The sequence below is a fragment of the Talpa occidentalis genome, unplaced genomic scaffold (assembly GCF_014898055.3).
Source record: "Talpa occidentalis isolate TD23 unplaced genomic scaffold, MPIMG_talOcc4v2.1 talOcc4.3, whole genome shotgun sequence".
NCBI lineage: Eukaryota > Metazoa > Chordata > Mammalia > Eulipotyphla > Talpidae > Talpa > Talpa occidentalis.
This window is the reverse complement of record NW_023603184.1, coordinates 35,515,732-35,538,885: the sequence shown is the minus strand read 5'-3', so window position 1 is coordinate 35,538,885 and position 23,154 is coordinate 35,515,732. Positions and strand designations below refer to the sequence as shown.

The window sequence follows — 23,154 nt, the reverse complement described above, 5'->3', positions numbered from 1 at the left end:
TAACAGCCCAGTTCCCAAGGTCGCCCCACCCACAGCCTTATCCAGTCAAGCCTCCCCAATTTGCCTGTTGAACAAGGATGGGGGGGGTCTAGTTTTTAACTTTAATAATGACACCACACCATAAACAATATCTTTGTGGGCCCAGGGTAATGCCATCTGCACATTCCATAAAAACAGATATTCAGCCAAGGGTGGCTGGCTCCCGGACTCCACAGATAACAGATTCAACTAGATAATAAATGTCTTCCTTTTCTGCCTAACTCTGTTCTTCAAGATGATGCTTTCCTTATGGAGATGAGGATCAAGCCGCTTGGAGTCCAGGAACTGCATGCACTTCCTTGTCTCCTTCCTTTTATTTTTTTATTAAAGATTTATTTATATATGCATACAAGAATTCTGGGGTACAGGTCAGAGGTGAGGGGTGAGAGGATTCACCAAAGACAGAGTGAGGAGCAGAACAGGAGGCTCTAATGAAATACACTGCTGAGGGGGAGCAGTGGGTGAGACAGGAGAGGTCAGCACTATGTGGGTAGGTGCTTGGGCCAGAGCTCAAACTCTGCTGCAGTGGATGGATGCAGATAGCTTCATAGTGCTGTGCTTAACCCCTTGCATCACAAGGGAGGCCCTCCCCTTTTTTTTTTCTTAAATATTTTATCTTATCTATCCTTGTTTTCTATACAATTAGAATTGTATCCTGGCTTTCTCATTTGTTCCAATACAACCTTCTCAAATATACAGGGATCTGTGAGCAAGAGACTCAAGCCAGGATAGTGAGCAGCAGCGGGCAACAGCTATGGCATCAAACATCTTAGTGAACATCCAGGAGGAGGTGACCTGCCCCATCTGCCTGGACCTCTTGAAAGAGCCCCTAAGCCTAGACTGTGGCCACAGCTTCTGCCAAGTCTGCATCACTACAAACAACAAGGAGTCCGCGGCAACCCAGGAAGAGAAGAGCAGCTGCCCTGTGTGCAGAATCGGTTATGAGCCTGGACAACTGCGGCCTAATCGGCATCTGGCCAACATAGCAGAGCAGCTCAGAGGAGTCAAGATGAGCCCGGAGGGGGAGCAGAAGAAAGAGCTCTGTGTGCGCCATGGAGAGAAACTCCTGCTATTCTGTAAGCAAGATGGGAAAGTCATTTGCTGGCTTTGTGAGCGGTCTCAGGAGCACCGTGGTCACCAGACCTTCCTCATTGAGGAGATTGTCCAGGAGTACCAGGTAGGAGAGCAGAATGCAGTTAAAACAGCAGAATATATAGTTGATGGGAAATCTCTTCGTTGCCTTGTCACCATAGCTCAGTGGTCTGTGATCTCTTTTCTTCCTGTGGTGATGATACAGGGGAAGATTCCCCCACTGCTCTAAGTTCTAGGGCTGGATGAGCAACGAGATTAATATCAGACAGATTGGAAGGAGAAAAAGACCATATTTAATAACATACACATGGAGAATTTACATCATTGTAAATACTGAAATAAAATGGGATAGATCCATTTTTTATTTATTTTTAAAGATTTATTTATTTATGCACACAAGAGCTGGGGTACAATCCAGTAGTGTGGGGGGGGGGAGAGGACTCTCCAGAGACAGAGTGGGGAACAGAACAGGCGGATTGACTGAAATACACTGCTGAATGTGTTATAGGACAGGGAGAGGGGCAGCCCAAACCCCGCAAACCTGCCTATTCTAATTGGGTTCTGCCATCCGCCGCATCAACACAAAACATAGGAGACTTTAATGGGAAGGAACTTTAATAAAACTAGGAAACAACACAGGTAAGGCAAAGAGTCTAGTTTCTAAATGAAGCACCCAAAGTTACCCATCCCCTCGTGGGTAAAAGTCCATCCATATGGGATTGGCCCAGAACAAGGCCCCAAAGCCTGCCACAAGTCTAAAGCATCTTCCAGTGGGGACCCACAGAAAAGGGTCAGAAACAACCAGACAAGCCCGGAAGGAAAAGAGCAAAATCAACATCAAGATAAAAGCTGCCATGGTCACCTCCCCACGGGTCTCACCCACATCTGTGTCACCCAGTCTGTTATAGGACAGGGAAAAGGGTCAGCCCAAACCCCGCAAACCTGCCTATTCTAAATGGGTTCTGCCATCCGCCGCATCAACACAAAACATAGGAGACTTTAATGAAAAGGAACTTTAATAAAACTAGGAAACAATACAGGTAAGGCAAAGAATCTAGTTTCTAAATGAAGCACCCAAAGTTACCCGTCCCCTCGTGGGTAAAAGTCCATCCAAATGGGATTGGCCCAGAACAAGGCCCCAAAGCCTGCTACAAGTCTAAAGCATCTTCCAGTGGGGACCCACAGCAAAGGGTCACAAACAACTGGACAAGCCCGGAAGGAAAAGAGCAAAATCAACATCAAGATAAAAGCTGCCATTGTCACCTTCCCACGGGTCTCACCCACATCTTTGTCACCTAGTCCACGATCAAAAGACAAGCGCAGTTTCTTCACGTGTCTCTAGGCTCCATGTGCCTCCTCCAGGTCTCCTGGCTCCATCCTGCTTCCTTCCTCAGTCTCTTCTGCCTCTTCTCCTCTTCCTGCTCAGCTCCACCCTCCCTGGGTGGGGCAGGGAACCTCCCCCTTTCCTGGGGACCACCCTGTTACAATCCCCCCTTTTAATTTTTATTCCACCATATCTATGGTGGCACAGATCTCATGGTGCAATGTTAGGAGACAGTGTTTTTTCAGGGTTACAATGTGTGTAAGAGAAGCAACAATTAGTCAGCAGCATTGTCCATGAATGTCCAGTATGACAGTTTTCATTACTTAAAAATAATCCATTATCCAAGCCAAAAGAAAAAAAAAATTGGAGCATTGGCTAAAACAAGATAGCAAATATATCAAAATCACAGGGAAAAAATGTCAAAATGGTTCAACTTATGCAAAACGAATTCTCTCAACCTTGATCCCAAACTTTAACAGCATAGCAAAAGTTTGCAAATTAAATCTATCTTTATACCATTTTTCCTATTTTTGCATAAAATCACAGGGCAGAAAATAACTAACAGCAATTTTTAGCTGGCTTTGTTGAAATACTCCATACAGGATCAGAGCGAACCGGTGGCATCCAGTCGATGTTAGCTTCAGGTATAAAGTTGGTCTCATCAGACTCCACCTGGGCTTTCCTCTTCTCGAGGGTACCAGGGCTTTTTCGTTGGCCGGGTTGTCCAGTCCTGCCAATGGAGGCAAGCTTCCTCACCTTCTTTGGAGGTCTCTGGAACCCTACAAACAAGGCAAACAGGTTCTCCTCTTCTTGGTTCAGCTCTTTTTCAACTTTTTGGAAGAACTCCACACAAAACCACACAATCAAACTCACGTCCAATTTTCGTTAAAACAGACAAAATCCCTATGGAAGTTATGCAAAAACAGACTCTGAAATAAGTAGCAAAAATTACTACCACTATTTGTATGCTGTGTTGGTATCAAGGGGAGAGAAAATGTGACAAGTTAGCTTTGCTGGAAAAAAATTACAACCTTTCTGCAGATCCTGGTTAGTCAAAACAAAACAAAACAAAACAAAAATTTCGTGGATTCAGGACAGAATGCATAAAAAAAAAATTTCCAGTATTATGTCAAAGAAACCTTAGTAAATGTCAGGTGTATTTCCAGGTCTATTGAGTCCTTTGTAAGAAAGTTTTACTCTCAACAGTTCCATCAATAGGAATCTGTTGAGACCTTTTCTCCCTATATTTCCAGAAACAATTTCTGTAGATGTGAAACAATTGAATTATACAATATTACAAGGTGACAATCACCGCTGACAATTTACATACATACCCGATACTACTGTTAACATATTGTACATACCAAAGTTTTTACCATTTTCCCAAGTGACAATGCTTCCCTTCCAGTTTTACTTCATTAGGTAAAATCCAAATAGAACAAATTCATCTAATGCCTTCCCAGGAGGAAAGGGAGAAACTTCGTGGAGTGTCTCAGGAGCTCTACTGAGGTTCCACAAAATTTCCTTGCATCAGTCAAATGACAGGCTACCAAATTTGTATTTGAATTTAGATTTTTGGGAAGCTTTGCCATAAATATCAGAAAATTAACAGAAACAACAATATTCAATCTCTATGAAGGCACCGGCTTAGTTCAGTAGCACAATGTTGACAATCAAACCATAACTTTTTGTTTTTCTCATAACCGGAGACTTTTTTTTTTTTTTCAACGTCTATGGGCACCATGTATACCAATCTGTCAATCACTGGAGGTCAAGACAGTTAGACACAAGGACATACAGACATACAACGTATAGACAAAGACAGTTTTTTTTTTTAGTTATGCCACGTAGAATATGTTATGTAACTGCAGTTTTACTCCATAGGCTCAGAAAAAAAAAGTCAAAGTCCAAAAAAATGTGGAGTGTTGGTGGCAGAAAAATTTCCGGTTGTCATCCTGCAAACCTAAGACTTTAGAAATGGAAAGGAAAAGTTTTATTAATCACAAGAGTTACATGACCTTGTTTATCAACTTAGGGTTTTCAGTGTTGAAGACTTTTTGTTAGAAGTCAATCCTGGGGTATTCTGTACAGCAACTGAAAGAATAAAAGTTAACTTTCAAGCAAAAGGAGTCATCTCTTGTTAGCCACCAAGCAGGCACTCCTTGGGTTTCCTGGAATAGAACCTGAAAAAGCAAAATCAAAATATCAGTAATTAACTTTCAATTAAAAGGAGTCATCTCCTTACTTCTGTTAGCCACTCTGGGACAGAAGCTGAAAGAGCAGATTAAACATCTAAACACAGATTACACCTCCCCCACACTAGGGAGGGACAACAACAACACAGGTATGAAAACCTGGTACAGTTACATGATGCACCCTAAAGAGTGCTTTCCACAACAGACCTTCCTCAGTAGGAAGCAGAAACTTAGAATCTTGTCTTACACCAGCAATTGAACAAATCCAGTATTCAAAATGGCAAACATGCCCAAAAAAAATTGTGTAGACAAAATTCACAGCAGAAAATCCTTTCAGACTCAGACAAAATCTTGTTAATTTTTCTGATCCAGACTTTGCAAAAATCAAGTTATCTCCAAGAATCCATCAAGAATACCAGCGATTACCAGTTACTGCTTAAGGCTACTCTTTCCTTAACACCCAGGCATACATTTGCTAATTAAAACACCAATGCTCCACAGTTGGCTTGCAAAACGGTCAGACACAGGGCAGGAAGTAGTCAAAGACAAAGCAACATACCACCGAAGAACCATTATTGCCTTTAGAAATGCTAATGAGACAGCAGAGATTACAAAAAGAAAGAAAAAAAAAAGTTCCAAGTGGCCTCAGACGCCATCTTTGATCTGGCCACATGGTCCAATGTACTGCCTAATCTTTTGAGTAAAACTGGCACAGAACAATTTCCACAAAATCAAAATCTCTTAGCAAGTCACTACAAACAAATTACACACAAACACACAGAATCTTCACAAAGCCCAAGCCAGTTTTTCAACAGCAAATATGTTATATGAAACAAACACACTAGAGAAACCAAAAATCACATTTGCGCTTATGGTAGCCAGTGCCATAGGGAAGCCCAGTTTCCCATGGGGCTGACTAACCACGGATGGCTCTGTCCTAAATCACATTGGACGCCAAATCTGTTATAGGACAGGAAAAGGGTCAGCCCAAACCCCGCAAACCTGCCTATTCTAAATGGGTTCTGCCATCCGCCGCATCAACACAAACATAGGAGACTTTAATGAAAGGAACTTTAATAAAACTAGGAAACAATACAGGTAAGGCAAATAATCTAGTTTCTAAATGAAGCACCCAAAGTTACCCGTCCCCTCGTGGGTAAAAGTCCATCCAAATGGGATTGGCCCAGAACAAGGCCCCAAAGCCTGCTACAAGTCTAAAGCATCTTCCAGTGGGGACCCACAGAAAGGGTCACAAACAACTGGACAAGCCCGGAAGGAAAAGAGCAAAATCAACATCAAGATAAAAGCTGCCATTGTCACCTTCCCACGGGTCTCACCCACATCTTTGTCACCTAGTCCACGATCAAAAGACAAGCGCAGTTTCTTCACGTGTCTCTAGGCTCCATGTGCCTCCTCCAGGTCTCCTGGCTCCATCCTGCTTCCTTCCTCAGTCTCTTCTCCAGCTTCTCCTCTTCCTGCTCAGCTCCACCCTCCCTTGGGTGGGGCAGGGAACCTCCCCCTTTCCTGGGGACCAACCCTGTTACAAGTCCACGACCAAAAGACAGCGCAGTTTTCTTCACGTGTCTCTAGGCTCCATGTGCCTCCTCCAGGTCTCCTGGCTCCATCCTGCTTCCTTCCTCAGTCTCTTCTGCCTCTTCTCCTCTTCCTGCTCAGCTCCACCCTTCCTTGGGTGGGGCAGGGAACCTGGAACCTCCCCTTTCCTGGGGACCACCCTGTTGCAATTGGAGCAGTGGGTGAGACAGGAGAGGTCTGCTGTGCCATGTGGGTCACCTCCCTGGCAGGGGATTGAACTCATGCCTCAGTGGCTGGGGATGACTTGATAGCACTGAGACTTTAGCCCTTGTGCCACGAGGGAGGCCCAGATCCAGTATTTATACCTCTGTTAAGGATGGGTTAGGAGCCTGGGGTGTCAAGGAGGGAGGAGGAGGTCTCTGGGACCAGGAGGGGACAATTTCATGTGATACAACCTTGCCTTTAGATATTTGCCTTGCTTAAGATAGGTTTTACCGTGAAAAGTGTTTTTCTAGAGGCCTCCCTGGTGGCGTAGGAGTTAAGTCTCAGCCCTATCATCACAATGGTCTGAGTTCGATCATGGGCCGGGGAGCTGACCCACACATGGCACAGCAGACTTCTGTCTCGCCCACTGCCCCCCTCAGCAGTGTATTTCAGCAGATTCTCCTGTTCTGCTCCCCACTCTGTTTCTGGTGAATGCTCTCACCCCCTTCACCTCTGGCCTACACCCAGTTCTTCTGTGCATAAATAAATCTTAAAGTTTATTTCTAGAGATGTTGTTAATTCTATGTCATCTCTTTAAGATAACACTTCCTCATGAGACTCACAAAAATTTGATTTACCTTAGTTCTACCTAATAAGCGGACACAAATTGAAATTTTCTAGCTTGGAAAAATCCTATCTAAACCTTTTGGTGTAAAGAGAAATACTAGGCTCACTTTCCGGAGGACATTTCTGTGCCTTCAGCATGGTTACAAGAGACTTATTTATAGTCAGAAGTAGGTGTTTTGAACCATGTGTTAATGGGGGAGGGGTGCTAGTCCCATGAAAATCCATCATTCCCTTTGCACATGAAGTGTAACTGAGGGACTGGGTAGATTGAGATGTTGCTTCTTTGCTGCAGGATCAAATTTCTCCTCTAGGACAATAGAGTCATCCTGTCTTGGGGAAGGGATGGTGACTTCTCTCAGACTTCTGCCTGAGACTAAATACGTTCACACTTCAGATTTTCCTCTAAGTCGAAGGTTCTCATGATATTTCAGTTTCTGTGACTCTTATTTAGAGATCATTATTTAGAGACTTATTTAGAGACTCTTAGTTTAGAGATCATCTGATTACTTCCTCCATGACCTGTATTCAGATGTTGAGAAAGCCCATTGCTTGACTCTGGCTTGATTCCCCTCTCACAGGAAAGCTCCAGGGCACCCTTGAGCAGATGAGGGAAAAGCTGCAGGAATCTGGACATTTGGAAGCTGAAGTCAAAGAAAGGACAACTTCCTGGAAGGTAGGAGGAGGCTCTTTCTGAGGGATTTAGACAGAAATCTGGTAGAATTTGGGTGATAACAGGAGGAACTTCCTACCCTTTTGTTATCGGATCATTAACATATCGCAAAGTCATTTGATTATCCTTTTCATCATTTCCCTGATAGAGGAGGGGATTGAAAAGTGAACCTGGCACAGGTGAATGGGTCTTTGGAGGGAAGATTCATGTGGAGGACACTGGCCAGGACGGCAGTGCAGACTCTGTTCCATTCCCATCATGTGTTTGAGTCTTTGACTCTCCTGGGGGAAGCCTTTTGCCATGGCTCTGGCTCTGGGCCAGTGTGCCACGTGGGCAGAGGGTGAGTGGTGCGGTCAGGAGTAGTCCAGCTGTGTGAACGTGGAGACTAGCCTGTTGCTCTGTTTGACTCAGGGTTGGACTCAGTGCTGCAGACGTGAGGGAATTATTTTGGAATATAATAGAGGGGAAGTAGTAGGTGAAGAGCCTCTTTAAGAATTGTTCTCTTGCTCTGTCTCACTTTGCTGTGATTACTTTCCATTTACAGTGGTGCTGGTTCTGGTTCCTAGTCTCTGCCTGATGGGTTGAGTACCGCCTTTCTTTTCTCCCTAAGAGTCAAATACAAAGTGAGAGACAACGTGTCCAGGCAGATTTTGCAGAACTGAGAGGTCTCCTGGACTCGGCGGAGCAGAAGGAGCTGCAAAACCTGAATAAGGAGGAAGAAATCATTCTCCATAAACTGGCAGAGGATGAAAGTGAGCTTGTTCAGCAGAGCCAGTTGATAGACGTTCTCATCTCAGATCTGGAGCATCGATTGGAAGCGTCAGACATAGACATGCTGCAGGTAATGTTACAGGGCAGGGAGGGGGCAGCCCAGACCCCGCAAACCTGCCTGCTCTAAATAGGTTCTGCCATCCGCTGCATCAACACTAAACACATGAGACTAATGAAAAGGAACTTTAATACAATTAGTAAACAATACAGGAAAGACAGAGAATATAGTTTTCAAATCAAGCACCCACAGTTACCCATCCCCATGTGGGTAAAAGCCCCCCCAAATAGGATAGGCCCAGAGCAAGGCCTCAAAGCCTGGCACAAGTTCAAAGCAACTTTCAGTGGGAACCCACAGAAAAGGATCAAACCACCAGACAAGTCTGGAAGGAAAAGAACAAAACCAAAATCACGGTAAAAGCTGCCACCGTCTCCTTCCCACGGGTCTCTCACCCATATCTGTGTCACCCAGTCCACGACCAAAAGGCAAGTGCAGTTTCTTCACGTCTTTCTGCTCCATGTGCCTCCTCCAGGGCTCCTTGTGGGTCCATCCTGCTTCCTTCCTTCTCTTCTCTTTAGCTCCACCCTGCTTTGGTGGGGCAGGGAACTTAGAACCTCCCCCTTTCCTGGGGACCACCCTGTTACAGTAAGATCTCAAAAGAAGCCCCAGCATCTGACACATGAGAACCATGGGGGCAGATTTCCCTCCCCTTCTGTATTGCTGTGCTCTTTCTGGTGTGACACTAAGGTTCTTCTGCTCTGCAGTGTGCTTCCTGCATTTATAGGAATAAGTAAATGCATAAATAACAAGGGGAAAACCTCGTTTTTATTAATGTATCAAGTACAGTGCAATTGTGTGAGCTTGGATTGAAGATGCATTTTATTCAGGTGTATTTGATATCCCTCTGTTATTGTGTGCTAGTGTTACACATTTATTAGTTAAATTGAATGAAGCTTAGTCCAGAGGAACAGATGCACTTCAGAGTCTTAACAAGCATTTTTTCCCCCTCATAGAATGAGTAGAGATTTTCCCCCTTGATTTTCTATTTTCTGAGAAGAATTGTTGAAGGCCTGGTATTTATTTTTAATCAGTGGAATTCACAAAATGATGTCTCATTCTGAACCTTTTTGTGTTGAAAGGGTACATATATGTGTATATATAATTATATATGTATGTAACTAAATATATATATAATTTATTTGTTTAATTTTTAATAATTTTTGTGTCCGTTTTTGGCAATGTGTGTCTTCATAGGAGTTTCTCTAAGTTGTGTGCTTTGTAGATGCAAAGATACTCATAATAATTCTTTATCATCCCTTCAAGTCCTACAATATTCACTGTAATGTCTCCTTGATACCAAGCAAAACTAAGGTTTTTCACAGGGACTCCAAACTGAATAGAGGAATAACCCATGTTGTCTATTCTAGGGGTTCTCGGTTACCTGGTCCATAAAGGCAAAGCAACCCAAATGGTGTGCTGAAAAGGTTTTAATTGGTTTGCCAAAGTGCTGGAAGGCAAAAGAGAACAGCAGGTGTAGGAGGGAGGCAGCTAAAAGCCTCCTAAGCAACAACAGTAGCAATCTGAAGTAGGACACCCCCCACAAAAAAAAAGGGGTAGACCATCCAGAAGCAGGACTGGCAACCTTCCTGTTTTTTTTAAATTAATATTTTATTTTATATAATTCTTACATCATTTTTCATTTTGCTCAATGTATGCATTTTCATTTTGGTTATATTCCCCATACAATTCCTCCCCACCCCCTTATTTTGACCCTAGTTCTTCCTCTCCCCTTCCCTCCCCGACGCCCCCTAGTGTGTCTCTGGTTTAGAGTTGCTTGTTGCTTGTTGATTTTCTTTTTTTTTTTTTTTTAATAGTTTTATTTTTATTTTTTTTAAATAATAAATTTTATTTTTATATTCCCCATACAATTGCAAACGCCCCATTCTGACCCCAATCCTTCCCCTCCCGTCCCCACCCCCCAAAAAGTGTCTCTGGTTCATAGTTTTTTGTTGATTTTGATTTTCACTTTCTTATATTCATTTTCTGGTCCCTTATTTAAGTTTTCTAGATTCCTGCTATGAGTGAGACCATCCGGTATTTTTCTTTTTCTTTTTGGCTTATTTCGCTGAGCATGATCCCTTCCAGTGCCATCCATGTTGCTGCAAATCGCATGTGTTTATCTTTTTTGAATGCTGAGTAATATTCCATGGTATATATGTACCACATCTTCTTGATCCAGTCATCTATTTTGGGCATGTGGGTTGTTTCCAAAGCTTAGCTATTGTAAACAGTGCTGCTATAAACATAGGGGTGCAGGTGTTCTTTGAATTGATGTTTCTGTGTCCTTTGGGTAAATACCTAGGAGTGGAGTTGCTGGATCATATGGAAGCTCTAGTTTAGTAGGTCCAGAAATCTCCACACAGCTCTCCATAGTGGTTGGACCAGTTTGCACTCCCACCAACAGTGCAGAAGAGTTCCTTTTTCTCCACACCCTCGCCAACATTTGTTGTTGCTAGTTTTTTTAATATGTGCCATTCTCACTGGTGTGAGATGGTATCTCATGGTAGTTTTGATTTGCATTTCCCTGATGACAAGTGATGTTGAACATTTTTTCATATGTCTGTTGGCCATTTGCCTTCCTCTTCAGAGAAGTTTCTTTTTAGCTCTTCTGCCCATTTTTTGACAGGATTATTTTCTTTGTTGTTGCTGAGTCTCATCAGCTCTTTGCAGATTTTTGTGATCAGTCCTTTATCATTAGTGTTGGGTGCAAAAATATTCTCCCAGTTGGTGGGGTTTCTCTTTGTTTTTGTTATTGTCTCTTTTGCTGTGCAGAAGCTCTTTAATCTGATGTAGTCCCAGCTGTTGATCTTTGCCTTCACTATCACTGCTTTGGGTGATGTGTCTGTGAAGATGTCTTTGATGTGCAAATCCCGTAGTGTTTCGCCTATATTTCCTTCTATATATTTTATGGTTTCAGGTCTTATGTCTAGTTCTTTAATCCATTTTGAGTTGATTTTTGTGTATGGTGTGAGGTAGTGGTCAAGCTTCATTCTTTTGCATGTAGCGACCCAGTTTTCCCAGCACCATTTATTGAACAAACTTTCTTTGCTCCAATGCATAGTCTTTGCTCCTTTGTCAAAGATTAGTTGACCATAAATCTGTGAGCTTATATCTGGATTTTCTATTTGGTTCCATAGGTCTGTGAGTCTATTCTGGTTCCAATACCATGCAGTTTTGATGATTATGGCTTTGTAGTATAGTTTGAAGTTTTGGAATGTGATGCCGACATTCCCTTTTATTTTCACCCTCCTGCATTTTCAAACTGTATGCCAAGGCCCAGTTTCTCTCCTGGGTTCTCTCCTGGTGGTGCATGAGATGCAGGACTCTGAAGCTCTCCTAGGTTGCCTTGGATGTGTTCCTTCAGAAAGTCACTGCAGTCTTTCTGAGACCCTGTGTGTGTGTGGGCGGGGGTGCTAGGTTGGGGGTCAGGGTAGAGAAGGGATTGGGGAGGTATCCCCATGTGGGGAGGGGGAAGGCTGTGGGCACTTTGGTGGTTGAAAACTAAGGTGACCACACCTGAGGAGAGAGATCCTATATTGTGCAAAAATAAATATAGACATTTAAAGGATAATGTGAGAAGGAAAGAAGAAGGGAGAGAACTTGCAGATTGAAATTCTCTGCAGACCACAACATTAAAAAAAAAAATCACTAGAGTGCTGGCTCTCTTCCACCCCATTTTATTTTTACAGTGGTGATTCTCTTTTTCCCTTTTTTCTTAGTTTATGTCTAGTCGATTTTATTGATATTTTTATAGAGCAAACTTTTATATTTGTTGATTTCTTTTATGTTTAATCATTTGTTTCTGATCTCTACATAATTATAGTATGTGTTGTATGTGGTTAGCTTACTGTTCCTTTTCTACTTTCTTAAAATGGAAATTTAGAAAACATGTTTTCTGGTGTAGTGTTTAATAATATAAATGTATTGCTTTAACTGTATTCCATATATTAGTATTGTTTCGTTTTTAGTTTCATTCAGTCCAACTTATTTTCAACTGTTTTTGCAATTTTTTTGCTGTTTACCCTTGGAATGTGTTTGTGTGCTTTTTTTTTTCTTAAATTGCATTGATTTAACAGCTTGGTGAAGGTACTGATGAGACATTCTAAATTACTGGTTGTTGTTACTTTTCTAATGAAAATATTAATCTGTAGATTAGAGAAAAAACTGAGTAAAAATAGTCAATCAGCTGCACATATGTGCATGTAAAATTCAAGGGACTGCATGAAGTCACTTGTAGAGAGTTTAATGTGAGGAGAGAGAGACAGGAAAAGCACTTATATTAATTGTGTCTGTGTGCACCTCATAAAAGTCATGCAAACTTATTGAAGAATATTATATTTTTTAAATTCCCCAAAGCCTGGCATAAAGCTTGACAAATGGTAGCATACACATTCCATTTCTGCTGAATACACAAAAGACCCATTAATTATTCAATCATCTCAGAGGGAGTCTGCATCTGGGGAATAAAATTATGGGTTTCCAGTTTTCCTTACAAGTATGTCTCTCATCTCCAGATACATAGTTGACTTCCACAAGAGTCAAAAATGTTTCTACCTCTTGAGAAACCTGACAGCATCACATATCTGACCTAGGTCTTGTCTCTGCATTTGTCTCTGACAATGGGACCAACTCTACCCCATCTAATCAGGGGGCTGAGGAGATGTTATGAGGCCTTATAAGTGGGGAGAGCCTATTACTTCTTGACTCATGATTTTTTTTAATTAATTGATTTATTTTTTATTTTTCTCCTAGGAAGTGCCTGACATCATACAAAGGTATGTGTGGGAGGCCAGCGATGGTCTTTTTGTGCTGTGGAGAGATGTTTAATGCTTTTTAGAGTACTCTGGTGTTCACTAACAGTGAAGCATCATTGTGGGCAGGGAAATATGGGTATACTTTTTCTTAAATTTCTGTTTATAAAAAATGGGTTGAGAATGGACCAGATGCTATGGAAAGGAATGGGGATGGAAGGAAGCTGACAACTTTGGGTCAGTAGTAGCTTTAAAGATAAAGCATTTGACAAATGGCCATGGGCACATGATAAAATGTTCAGCATCAGTAGTTACCAGGGAAATCCAAATCAAAACCACAATGAGATACCACCTCACTCTAGTGTGAATGGCACGCACCAGAAAAAAAAAAAAAGAAATGACAAATGCTGGACAGGATGTCGGGACAAAGGGACAATCTTACACCGCTGGGGGATTGTAAACCGGTGCAGCCACTATGGAAAGCTGTGTGGAGCTTCCTTAGAACACTAAAAACTTATCTCCATCTGATCCAGTGATCCCACTCCTAGGAATCTACCCAAAGAACACAAAAACACTAATTTGAAAGGAAAATACACTCCTGTGTTTATTGCACACTATTTATCATAGCCAGGATATGGAAACAACCCAAATACCCCAAAATAGAAGAATGGATCAAAAAGTTGTGGTATAGGGCCTCCCTGGTGGTGCAGCAGTTAAGTGCTGTGCTGCGAAGCTGCCCGCAGCCTCTGCAGCACCGGTTCGATCCCCGACCACCGGGCGAAGGTCCCACATGGCACACAGACCTCTCCTGACACGCCTGCTGCTCCCCTAAGCAGTGTGTTTCGTCCATCTGCCTGTTCTGCTCTCTGCCTTGGTGAATTTTCTCACCCTCCCACACCTCTAACTTACCCAGCTTTGTATAAATAAATAAATAAATCTTAAAAAAAAAGTTGTGGTATATACAATGGACTATTATTCAGTGATCAAAACAGACAAACTATTTGCAGCAATATAGATGGAGCAGGAAAAGGATTATGCTAGCCAAAATCAAGAGAAGGAAAAAGATAAATACCGATGGTCTCTGTTATATGTGGAATGTAGAGAAACCAAATGAAAAGTGGAGAAAAAGTCAAAACTAGCAAGCTGACCATAGCTCTGAGGCATATAGCAAAGCAGGCGGAAGGAAGGATGTCAAAACGGGAGGGACAAGCAGAAGGGGATATGGTGATGGTTCACAAGTGACACGGGGGTGGCAGAACCTTGGGAACTACAATGATATAAGAAAAAAATAACTAAAAAAAAAAAATCAAGCCTTTACGTTATCTGTGGTCACAGACCTCTATGACCTCATAAATTTTATTCACTCTGTGTGCTTCTATCTAGGGTTCTTTCATATCTCAGGTGCTTGACTGTCATAGGGGAAGCCCTGATCTTCTTTTTCTGCAAAGCACCCAGAATTAGCAACAATACCTTTATATCTAAATTTCATAGACCATCTCGTGGGATTTTTGGGCCCTGCTGTAAGAAAGTGATTCATCTCCTCACACACTCTGGCCCCAGGTATCAAGAGGCAGCATCTTACTTTAAATTCATATCTACCTGGCAGCATCAACCTCTTTCTGAACACACAATATCCAGACCACTGTTCGGCTGGAGATCATCCTGTATTTCCCAAGTGTTTGCAATTATTCTCAGGGAGACTGATTCTTAAATGTTATTCTGAGGGCCTCCCTACTGGGGAGTAGAGTTTGAAATCTTGGTTGTCTCCAGGGAGTGTTGCCAAACTTGATGTATCTCAGATACCCAGGAGCCAATTTCTGGAGGCTTCCTTTCTGGTTTTCTCTGGATCCCAAATGCATATGGTGACTTTTCCACACATTATTTTTTTAAGGTAATAAAGTTTTATTTTGTCAAATCTATTATTACACATATTTTCATATGGTTTGTAGCAAGTAGAGGGAGACATATTAATGATTTAACTTTGTAAGGAAGCAACTGCTCTTTAGAGGTCAAGTTGTACCCAGAGACGCACAGAGGTAGACATCAGCCCATTTTTTTCCTGACTCTGAGGTCAGCATTTACTCTTTTTTTCTCATAGTTTCCAGGTAAGACTTCAAGTGCATTCCTTGGAGTAAAGAGATAAGTCAGTAGTTTTGACAGGGCAACATGTTAGAGGTGTGGGGATCTATTTTTCTCATTCTAGGTGTTGGAATTTCACTCTGAAGAAGCCAAAAACTTTTCCCGAACAACCAAGACGTATGTTCCAAGCTCCGGATCTGAGAGCGATGCTGCGAGGGCTTACCGGTGAGGCTTGGTCACCCGGGTGGGCAACTGGGGGGTGTTGCAATGGCAGGGACCAAGTGAGGAAGAAACGCAGCTTTTAGGTGTGGACAGTGATGCTGGGGGCACTGGAGACCGTGGCTGAGGAAATGTCCTGTTGAGTGGGGATCGGCCAGGAGTCAGCACTACCCTTATTTACTAGTTTACTCCCTGCCATAGTTCCAGGAACTTCCCTTAATCTGGAGAGAAGATGGAGTTCAGTGCTGTGGCCTTTGCTTAGATTTACCAGCTTAGTTTTTTTTTTTTTAATGATTTCAGACCTGGCAAAGGTGCGATGCTCCTGGGGTAAGGATAAATCTTCGTGTCATCAAACTTCTCCATTCTATTTACTTCATCTTTCTGAAGTTTTTGATTTCTAGTAAAGCTCATATTTTAAAACTACTGTTTCTCATTCTAATACACAGACTGAGTCTGCAGTGTTTTATTTCTCCCTAAAACCAAAATTCTTTCCATTTCCTGCTAAGTTATTCTCATGATTCTTCTCACAATGTCATGTATAAAGATACTTCATGTCCCTCACCCAAAACTTTAATTTTTCTCAGTTGATGTCACCTTGAATCAGACCAGCAATGGACGCAGTGTTCGATTTCTGCAAATAAGAGAGAAGTGAATTCTTTGTGGGACAATACTCCAGTTAAAACATATCCGAATTACTGTTATGGAGATTTTTCTGGTGTTACAACATATACGAATAACTATTATGGAGTTTACTCTGTCCTGGGATCACCAATTTTCAAGAATGGGAAACATTACTGGGAGGTAGATGTATCCAACAAAAGTTCCTGGATCCTGGGGGTGTGTGGGGAAAACCATTGTCAAAGAAATGTAAATAACCCCCCTAATAACCAAAATATTTATGCTGGATTACAGCCTAGATTTTGCATTTGGGCCTAGGGTTACAGAATCAATCAGAGTATCATGCTTTTGATGAGGAGACTCACTCCCAGACACCCAAGATGTTGTCTCTTTCCATGAAGGTCCCTCCCAGTCGTGTTGGGATTTTCCTTGATTGTGAGGCGGGCACTGTCTCCTTTTACAACGTCACAAACCACGGGTCACACATCTATGAATTCTCCAAGTGTGGCTTTCCTGAGAAAGTTTGTCCATATTTGAATCCTCTGAAATGTACATTGCCCATGACTATTTGCAAACCAGGCCCTTGAGCCTTCTTGATCCTCATGCACTTCCCTGGAGTGCCTTTTGCCTTGGGGGCATCTAAGGCACTGAGCTTATTTCCAACATTCTGCCACCTTCCTTGCTGTCTCCATTCTTTTGCATTTTGACATCCTTTATTTATCAACAGGGTGTATCACTTGCCCTGTGTTAGATTTTTCCTAAATATCATGCACACTAGGAGAGGCTCTTAATTTATCAATTTCTATTCTCCCGAGGAAAAATGAGGCCTCCTGACCTCTGTCAAATATTTGGTACTGGGAGCCGTGCTACTCTTGTCGTAGACAAAGGTCCAGGCATGGGGCAGGTTCCTAAAAGTCAGGAATCTTGTTAGATGACTCCTGCTGTTTCTCCTCATTTGTTTATGGCTAGTTTCTACCATTGTTAAAATACGCATTTAAAAGTAAAACTGTACATGCTGTTTGATCAGTTACTGAATAAACAATTTGATGGCAAATGGCACAGTGTGATATAAATATTACATTTTTAATAAAATTAGTAACTCTCTGCCAAAAGGCAGCAATTCAACATTTGGCCTTACATTAACAAGTGAAAAAACTGGGAACAAAAGGCTGTAGATATCTCTCTGCCAAGTCTTTAATATGGATATGTGGTCTTTTGTGGCAAGGGCTAAATGGAGAAGGAAATTCTCTTACTTTAAAGATAGGGCCTCCCTGGTGGCACAGAGGTTCAGTGCTGGCTGGTTCTGTGCTGGGTTGTGAAGCTGCCCTCAGCAGCCTCTGCAGCGCCAGGAGAGGGTCCCACATGGCATGCAGACCTCCTGCCTCCCGCTGCTCCCCTCAGTAGTGTACTTAGTCAGTCTGCCTGTTCTGCTCTCTGGTGAATTCTCTTACCCTCCCTTGCTTCTGACTGTACCCAGTGCTTGTATTTATAAAAAATAAATAAATAAATCTTTTTTTTTTTTTTTTTTTTTTTTTAAATAAAGTTAAAGATAGCAGTTGGGTGGCAGACATGAGCCATGCTCCAGTGTAAGAAAATTCCTAATAAGCCAGGAGGTGCCATAGCAGGCTCCTGCTAAATTCTTCCTGTTTGTTTAGGGCTAATTCCCCTGGAGGTGACAATAGGTATGGTGGCTGTTAGAGTGTGCATTCAAGAATAAGTCAACAGCAATTTTGTGACTGGTTGAGCTAATAACCATGGCAGCACAAATAATGCACTCCGAAGTTGTCAATGTTACAACTACTGATATGTTACATATTAACCATGTTTGAAAACCAAAAGCTCTAACCATCTTTGGCCCTGCCTCTGATGAACTATTTGTAGTTGCTCACAACTACAAACAACAATCAGCAATCTCACAGAAAAAGAAATTTTCCCTTGATCTTAGTTAGATATGAAAACTAGGCTGACTAGATAAGTTGAGGAGTAATAGGTAAAAAAAACTCTTCTGTGAGATTAGGAAAATGCCTCCCATACTTGAGAGTTGGGTCTAGGGAAGAGTCAATGCATCTTCCTTCCCCAGGTAACTTCCTGTGCTAGTTAATCCTTCACTAAGGTAAACATAGAAATGTTAGTTGCAGTCACATAAGCTTTTTGCTAGTAATAAAAGATAAATGACTATTCTAAGAACACTTTTGTTTAGCAAAAGTGCCTCCTTTAAATCAAAAAATAATAAAGGTCACGACCTCTGCAGGAGGGCAAATAAACCCTTGGCTGTTCTTGGAAAGATGGGATTGTTCTCTTCCTGCACTAATGCATATGCTAACACACTCCTGCTTTGCTTAAAATGTTTAAAGGGCCTCTGAGACCTCAGCAGGATGATGCCTGCACCTGATCCTGTGTCAGCATCTCCTCATTCCTTCTCCCTCGCCCTCAACCCACAATTGTGCCAACGCCCTCCCATCCTTGAGGAACCCCTGACACCCAGGCTGCTGTGCAGGGCTGGCAGCAATTTGGATCTCATTTTCTCTGCCACTGACTGAGAAAATGAAGGTGTTAAATAGAAAATGTCATAAATGATAGGTGCTAAGAGAGGAAGTTGTGTTCACAGCATTTAAATTCAAGTCTTGTCACTCCATATACCAGCAGTTTATCCTGGAAGAACATACTTTAAAGCTGTGTATTTTTTCTTTTTTCATTTTTTTTTTTTTTTTTTTTTAAGATTTATCTTTATTTATACAAGCACTGGGTACAGTCAGAAGCGCGGGAGGGTGAGAGAATTCACCAGAGCCAGAGCGGGGAGCAGAGCAGGCAGAAGGACCGAAGTACACTGCTGAGGGGAGCAGCGGGCGGCAGGAGAGGTCTGCGCGCCATGTGGGACCCTCCTCTGGTGGCCGGGGAGCAGCCGGGGATCGAACCGGCGCTGCAGAGGCTGCAGGCAGCTTCGCAATCCAGCGCTAAACCGCTGTGCCATATATAAAATGTATTATTTTATACATTTTTTACGTCATTTTTTCATTTTTGCACAATATGCATTTTCATCTTGGTTATAGTCCCTATACAATTCCCACACCCCCTTGTTTTGATCCTACTTCCTCCTCTTCCCCGCCTCTCCCTGGTGTGTCTCTGCTTTATAGTTGCTTGTTGATTTCTTAAACTAACCTTGGTCCAAAAAACTACAACTGCCCCACATTGTGAGAAATGAAACTGTGACAGAGTGTAATCTTCGTAAAAAGGGAGGTTCTGTGTGGCCTGCCTCACCTAATGAAGGGCAGAGCTAGTGGGGAGGAGAAGCTGAAGACAACTGGGAGGAGAGCCCCGAGGGGAGACTGGAGGAAGCTTGTGGAGCAGAGACACGTAAAGAAGTCCTGCTCGCTTCTCAGCTTTGGACTTGTACTGTGGACTTGGGGGACACGGAAGGACCCGTGGAATCCGAGACATGGAGAGACACTTGGGAGAGGGGTGGTGGGTGGAGGCCGACAATGGCAGCCATTACATGATTTGTACTTTATTTTCAATTTTTCTTCCAGACTTGCTTGCCACCTGATACCTATTTTCTGTGGTTCCTTGCCAGAAGGTGCCTTAGACTGGTGGCAAGCTTTGGGCTTCAGTGGCCTGCTTTGGGCCAATCCTGTTTGACTGGACACTTACCTTGGAGGAGATGAATAACTTGGGGTGTTTTATTAGAAAACTCTTAACCCTTTCTTCCCCTATGCACAGTATCCTGTTAATTCTTTCACACTAAGAATATGTATTAGTTTTCTTTCAACAGGATTACTCTGACTTTGTTTTAAGAAATAGGACTTGATTAAATATTATGTGGTCTTTGAATTTTAGCTAATTATGAAATAAATGTGTAAGATATTAAAGAATTAGGCATAGCGGGCCTCCCCGGTGGCACAGTAGTTGAGCGCTGGTTGCGAAGCTGCCTGCAGCCTCTGCAGCGCCGGTTTGATCTCCGGCTGCTCCCTGGTCACCGGGCGAGGGTCCCACATAGCGCGCAGACATCTCCTGCCGCCTGCTCCCCTCGGCAGTGTACTTCGTCATTCTCTCTGTTTTACTCTCCACTCTGGCTCTGGTGAATTCTCTCATCCTCCTGCTCCTCTGACTGTACCCAGTGCTTGTATAAATAAGTAAATAAAAATCTTTAAAAAAAAAAAGAGACCTTTCACTTAAAAAAAAAAAAGAATTAGGCATAGCAAGACAGCAGCCATTTTAAAAAAAACAGACATTTTTAGGGCACAGCTACGCCCTAGTTTCATTTCAAGGCAAAAACCACCAGACTGGGGTAAAAACCACAAGACAAGGGTAAACGAAGCTTAACTAGTGCCAAGGAGAGATACCCAATCAGGCCGAACTTGGTCCATGGTGTGAAAAGTCCCTGCCTCCTGTCAGCAAAGTACAAAAACAGTTGGTTGCTCTGGGAGGGGGTCCCTCTCTCAACCTGATAAGACTGCTGTGTCAGTACACCAGGCAGAGTTGGGCCCTAGCTTAAGCTAGCAATAAAGCCTTTTTGCTTTTGCATCTCTGGCTCCATGTAGTCTTTGGGAGCCACGGATGGAGTTGAGGCTCCAACTCCTAACAAATGGTTCTGTAGAGCTCGCTGGTCTTAAGTTTTTCATTTACCTGCAGTAATTCTATTTCATGGAAATATGAATTTGAGCTCTGTTTACCCAGCTGCCTCTTCATTACAAGAGTCAGAAGTACACTTTTGGGATTTAACAATGGTGTCAATAAGTTTTTGCCCAGGTCAGCCTAACTTTTGCAGTTATGGACAGTATTGCAGAGCTTCAGGCCATGTGCCTGTGCTTCCTGTGATAGGAGGATGAACTATTTCTACGATAGATGGTGATTTAGGGCTTGCTGGAATCCTGGTGTCTTTGGCTATTTTTTTCTCAGCTCATTACCACAGAGTTCAGGTAAAAATAAAAGTGCACTGTTGGTCAGATAGTAACTGCTGCGATCCTGCTTGCCCCTCGGAATACCCCCCTCACCACTTTTGAATGACTTTCGATGACACAGGTTCCAAGGTGGAAAGTTTCTGTGTTTATGTGTTTGTACCTATATTTTGGTATGCATTTGTGGGTACTGGCAAAATTGATCAAAGTTTTCCCCTTGCTTTTGCCTTTCTATCACTCCATTGCTCTGACTATGAAGTCTATGCCTCACGAATGCCCACTCCTCCAGTTCCAAATGAAGTAATTAGTTACAGGGAAATAAAAACATGAATTTCAGGCCTCCCTGGTGGTGCAGGGGTTTAAGCACCACACTATGAGGCGATCCACAGCCTCTGCAGCATGAGTTCGATCCCCGGCCAGCCAGGGAGAAACCCACATGGCACAGCAGACCTCTCCTGCCTCACCTGCTGTTCCCCTCAGCAGTGTATTTCGGTCGGTCGGCCTGTTCTGCTCCCCACTCTGTCTCTGGTGAATCCTCTCACCCCCCCGCATCTCTGGCCTGTACCCCAGCTCTTATATGCATAAATAAATAAATCTTAAAAAAAAAAAAACATGAATTTCTATATGCAACAGAAAAGAGCTATATATTGGAAGGTTTCTACTTTTTTATTTTGTTTTGTTTTTCTTTATTATTTATTTATTTTTATACAAGGGCTGGGGACAGGCCAGAGTGTGAGAGGGTGAGAGGATTCACCAGAGACAGAGTGGGGAACAGAACAGGCAGACGGACTGAAATACACTGCTGAGGAGAGCAGTGGGCCAGACAGGGAGAGGTCTGTTTGTCATGTGGGATCATCGCCAGCCTGGCTGGATCGAACCCACACTGCCAAGGCTGTGGACAGCTTCACGAGGTGGCGCTCAACCCCGCCACGCCACTGGGGAGGCCTGGAAGGCTTCTACTTTTTAACAGAATCTCCTGGCCTCAGACAACCTTCTGCTGAAAAGAATATGAGACTTTCAATTTGCTTCCAATTACACTCTCTTCTCAGGAAAAGTTCAGAAAACCCTGTGAGTCCCGGGGTCAGAAAACCTGAAATGTGCCAATTGTGGATTTGCTGTCTACAAATCAAGTGTAGGACTGTCCTCTCCCCATCACCTCAGAAACCCCCAGCAATGGTCACACCATCTTCTACTTCTGGGCCAGGACTGCTCTGGGACCTTAATGAGCAGATAAAGTATTTACATGGGAAAGTTTGGCTGCACTCAGGCTAATATCAGTACACAAGAAATCTCCCTGCAAGATCATCCATGAACAATGTGGAGGCATCATTGCCTAAAGTTACTGCCTGAACCAAACAGTTATAAAAGCAAATAGGTTTTTCATATAGGAATTTGAGATCTTCATTGGAAAAAAAATATGCACTCACTAAATATGGAATTTCAATGGCGTGCTATTTAGCTTGAGGGCAGTTCCATGCAGCAATTCATCCTGACTGCTAATCTTTCATGATGTACAGACAGCTCATTTTTAACTCCAGCGGCCCCTCCATATTCCACACTACTATGCTAGGCACTGTGTACTAGCTGAACTCTTATTTGTCTCCCTATGGTGGGAAATAGGATGATTGCTTTCCCGCTTAGTGTTTCTCCATCACTAAAACTATATATATTTTCCTGGCATCTGAAAGTAGAGAATTTCCTATGAAACCTTTAGTAAGCCAAATGGGTAAAGCAAAATAGTCATATAATTTATAAATATAGAATATGTTTTGAGTATTCCCAGAATCAACAATACCTTACCACATCATGGAAAACAATAAAACCTAAAACAACACAGCAATAGCAACATATCATAGTAATATGATAAATACGTACTTGTATGAAGAAGAATAGTGTGTGAACAGTGTAGTTTCAATCAGAGTCAGAAGGCAGTGAGCACACTGAAGGCTGAGTCACTAGAGGTGGGGTGGTGGCAAGTACAAGAGAATGGGTGTAGTAGAAGACTAGGGCCCAATATTGACAGTGTATTGAATCCATCAGGGTAGGTAGGTCACTAACATCTATACCTTCTTTTGTGTC

The 23,154-nt window shown here is 42.6% G+C and overlaps 2 protein-coding genes across 2 annotated transcripts in view; both read left to right on the top strand.

Moving 5' to 3' along the window:
• LOC119254979 (tripartite motif-containing protein 5-like) overlaps positions 1 to 805 on the top strand; it is a 37,196-nt gene extending 36,391 nt beyond the window's left edge. The window contains exon 5 of the mRNA XM_054699487.1: positions 739 to 805. Coding sequence (XP_054555462.1) covers positions 739 to 771 — 33 coding nt within the window. The 3' untranslated portion in view covers positions 772 to 805. The remainder of the gene's footprint in view (positions 1 to 738) is intronic.
• On the top strand, positions 794 to 16,276 carry LOC119254978 (tripartite motif-containing protein 5-like). The gene is made up of 7 exons (XM_054699490.1): positions 794 to 1,216; position 1,921; positions 7,593 to 7,687; positions 8,295 to 8,525; positions 13,266 to 13,288; positions 15,468 to 15,568; positions 16,147 to 16,276. The coding sequence occupies exons 1-7, from the start codon at positions 794 to 796 to the stop codon at positions 16,212 to 16,214; spliced, it is 942 nt and encodes a 313-aa protein (XP_054555465.1). The 3' UTR covers positions 16,215 to 16,276.
• Positions 16,277 to 23,154: the final 6,878 nt, after the last annotated feature.

Excerpts from the sequence above, each read along its gene's own strand:
- LOC119254978 (XM_054699490.1), top strand. The coding sequence starts at position 794 with ATGGCATCAAACATCTTAGTGAACATCCAGGAGGAGGTGACCTGCCCC. Across the intron at positions 7,688-8,294 it reads AAAGGACAACTTCCTGGAAG|AGTCAAATACAAAGTGAGAG; the intron begins GTAGGAGGAGGC and ends TTTCTCCCTAAG. Across the intron at positions 13,289-15,467 it reads GTGCCTGACATCATACAAAG|GTGTTGGAATTTCACTCTGA; the intron begins GTATGTGTGGGA and ends TTCTCATTCTAG.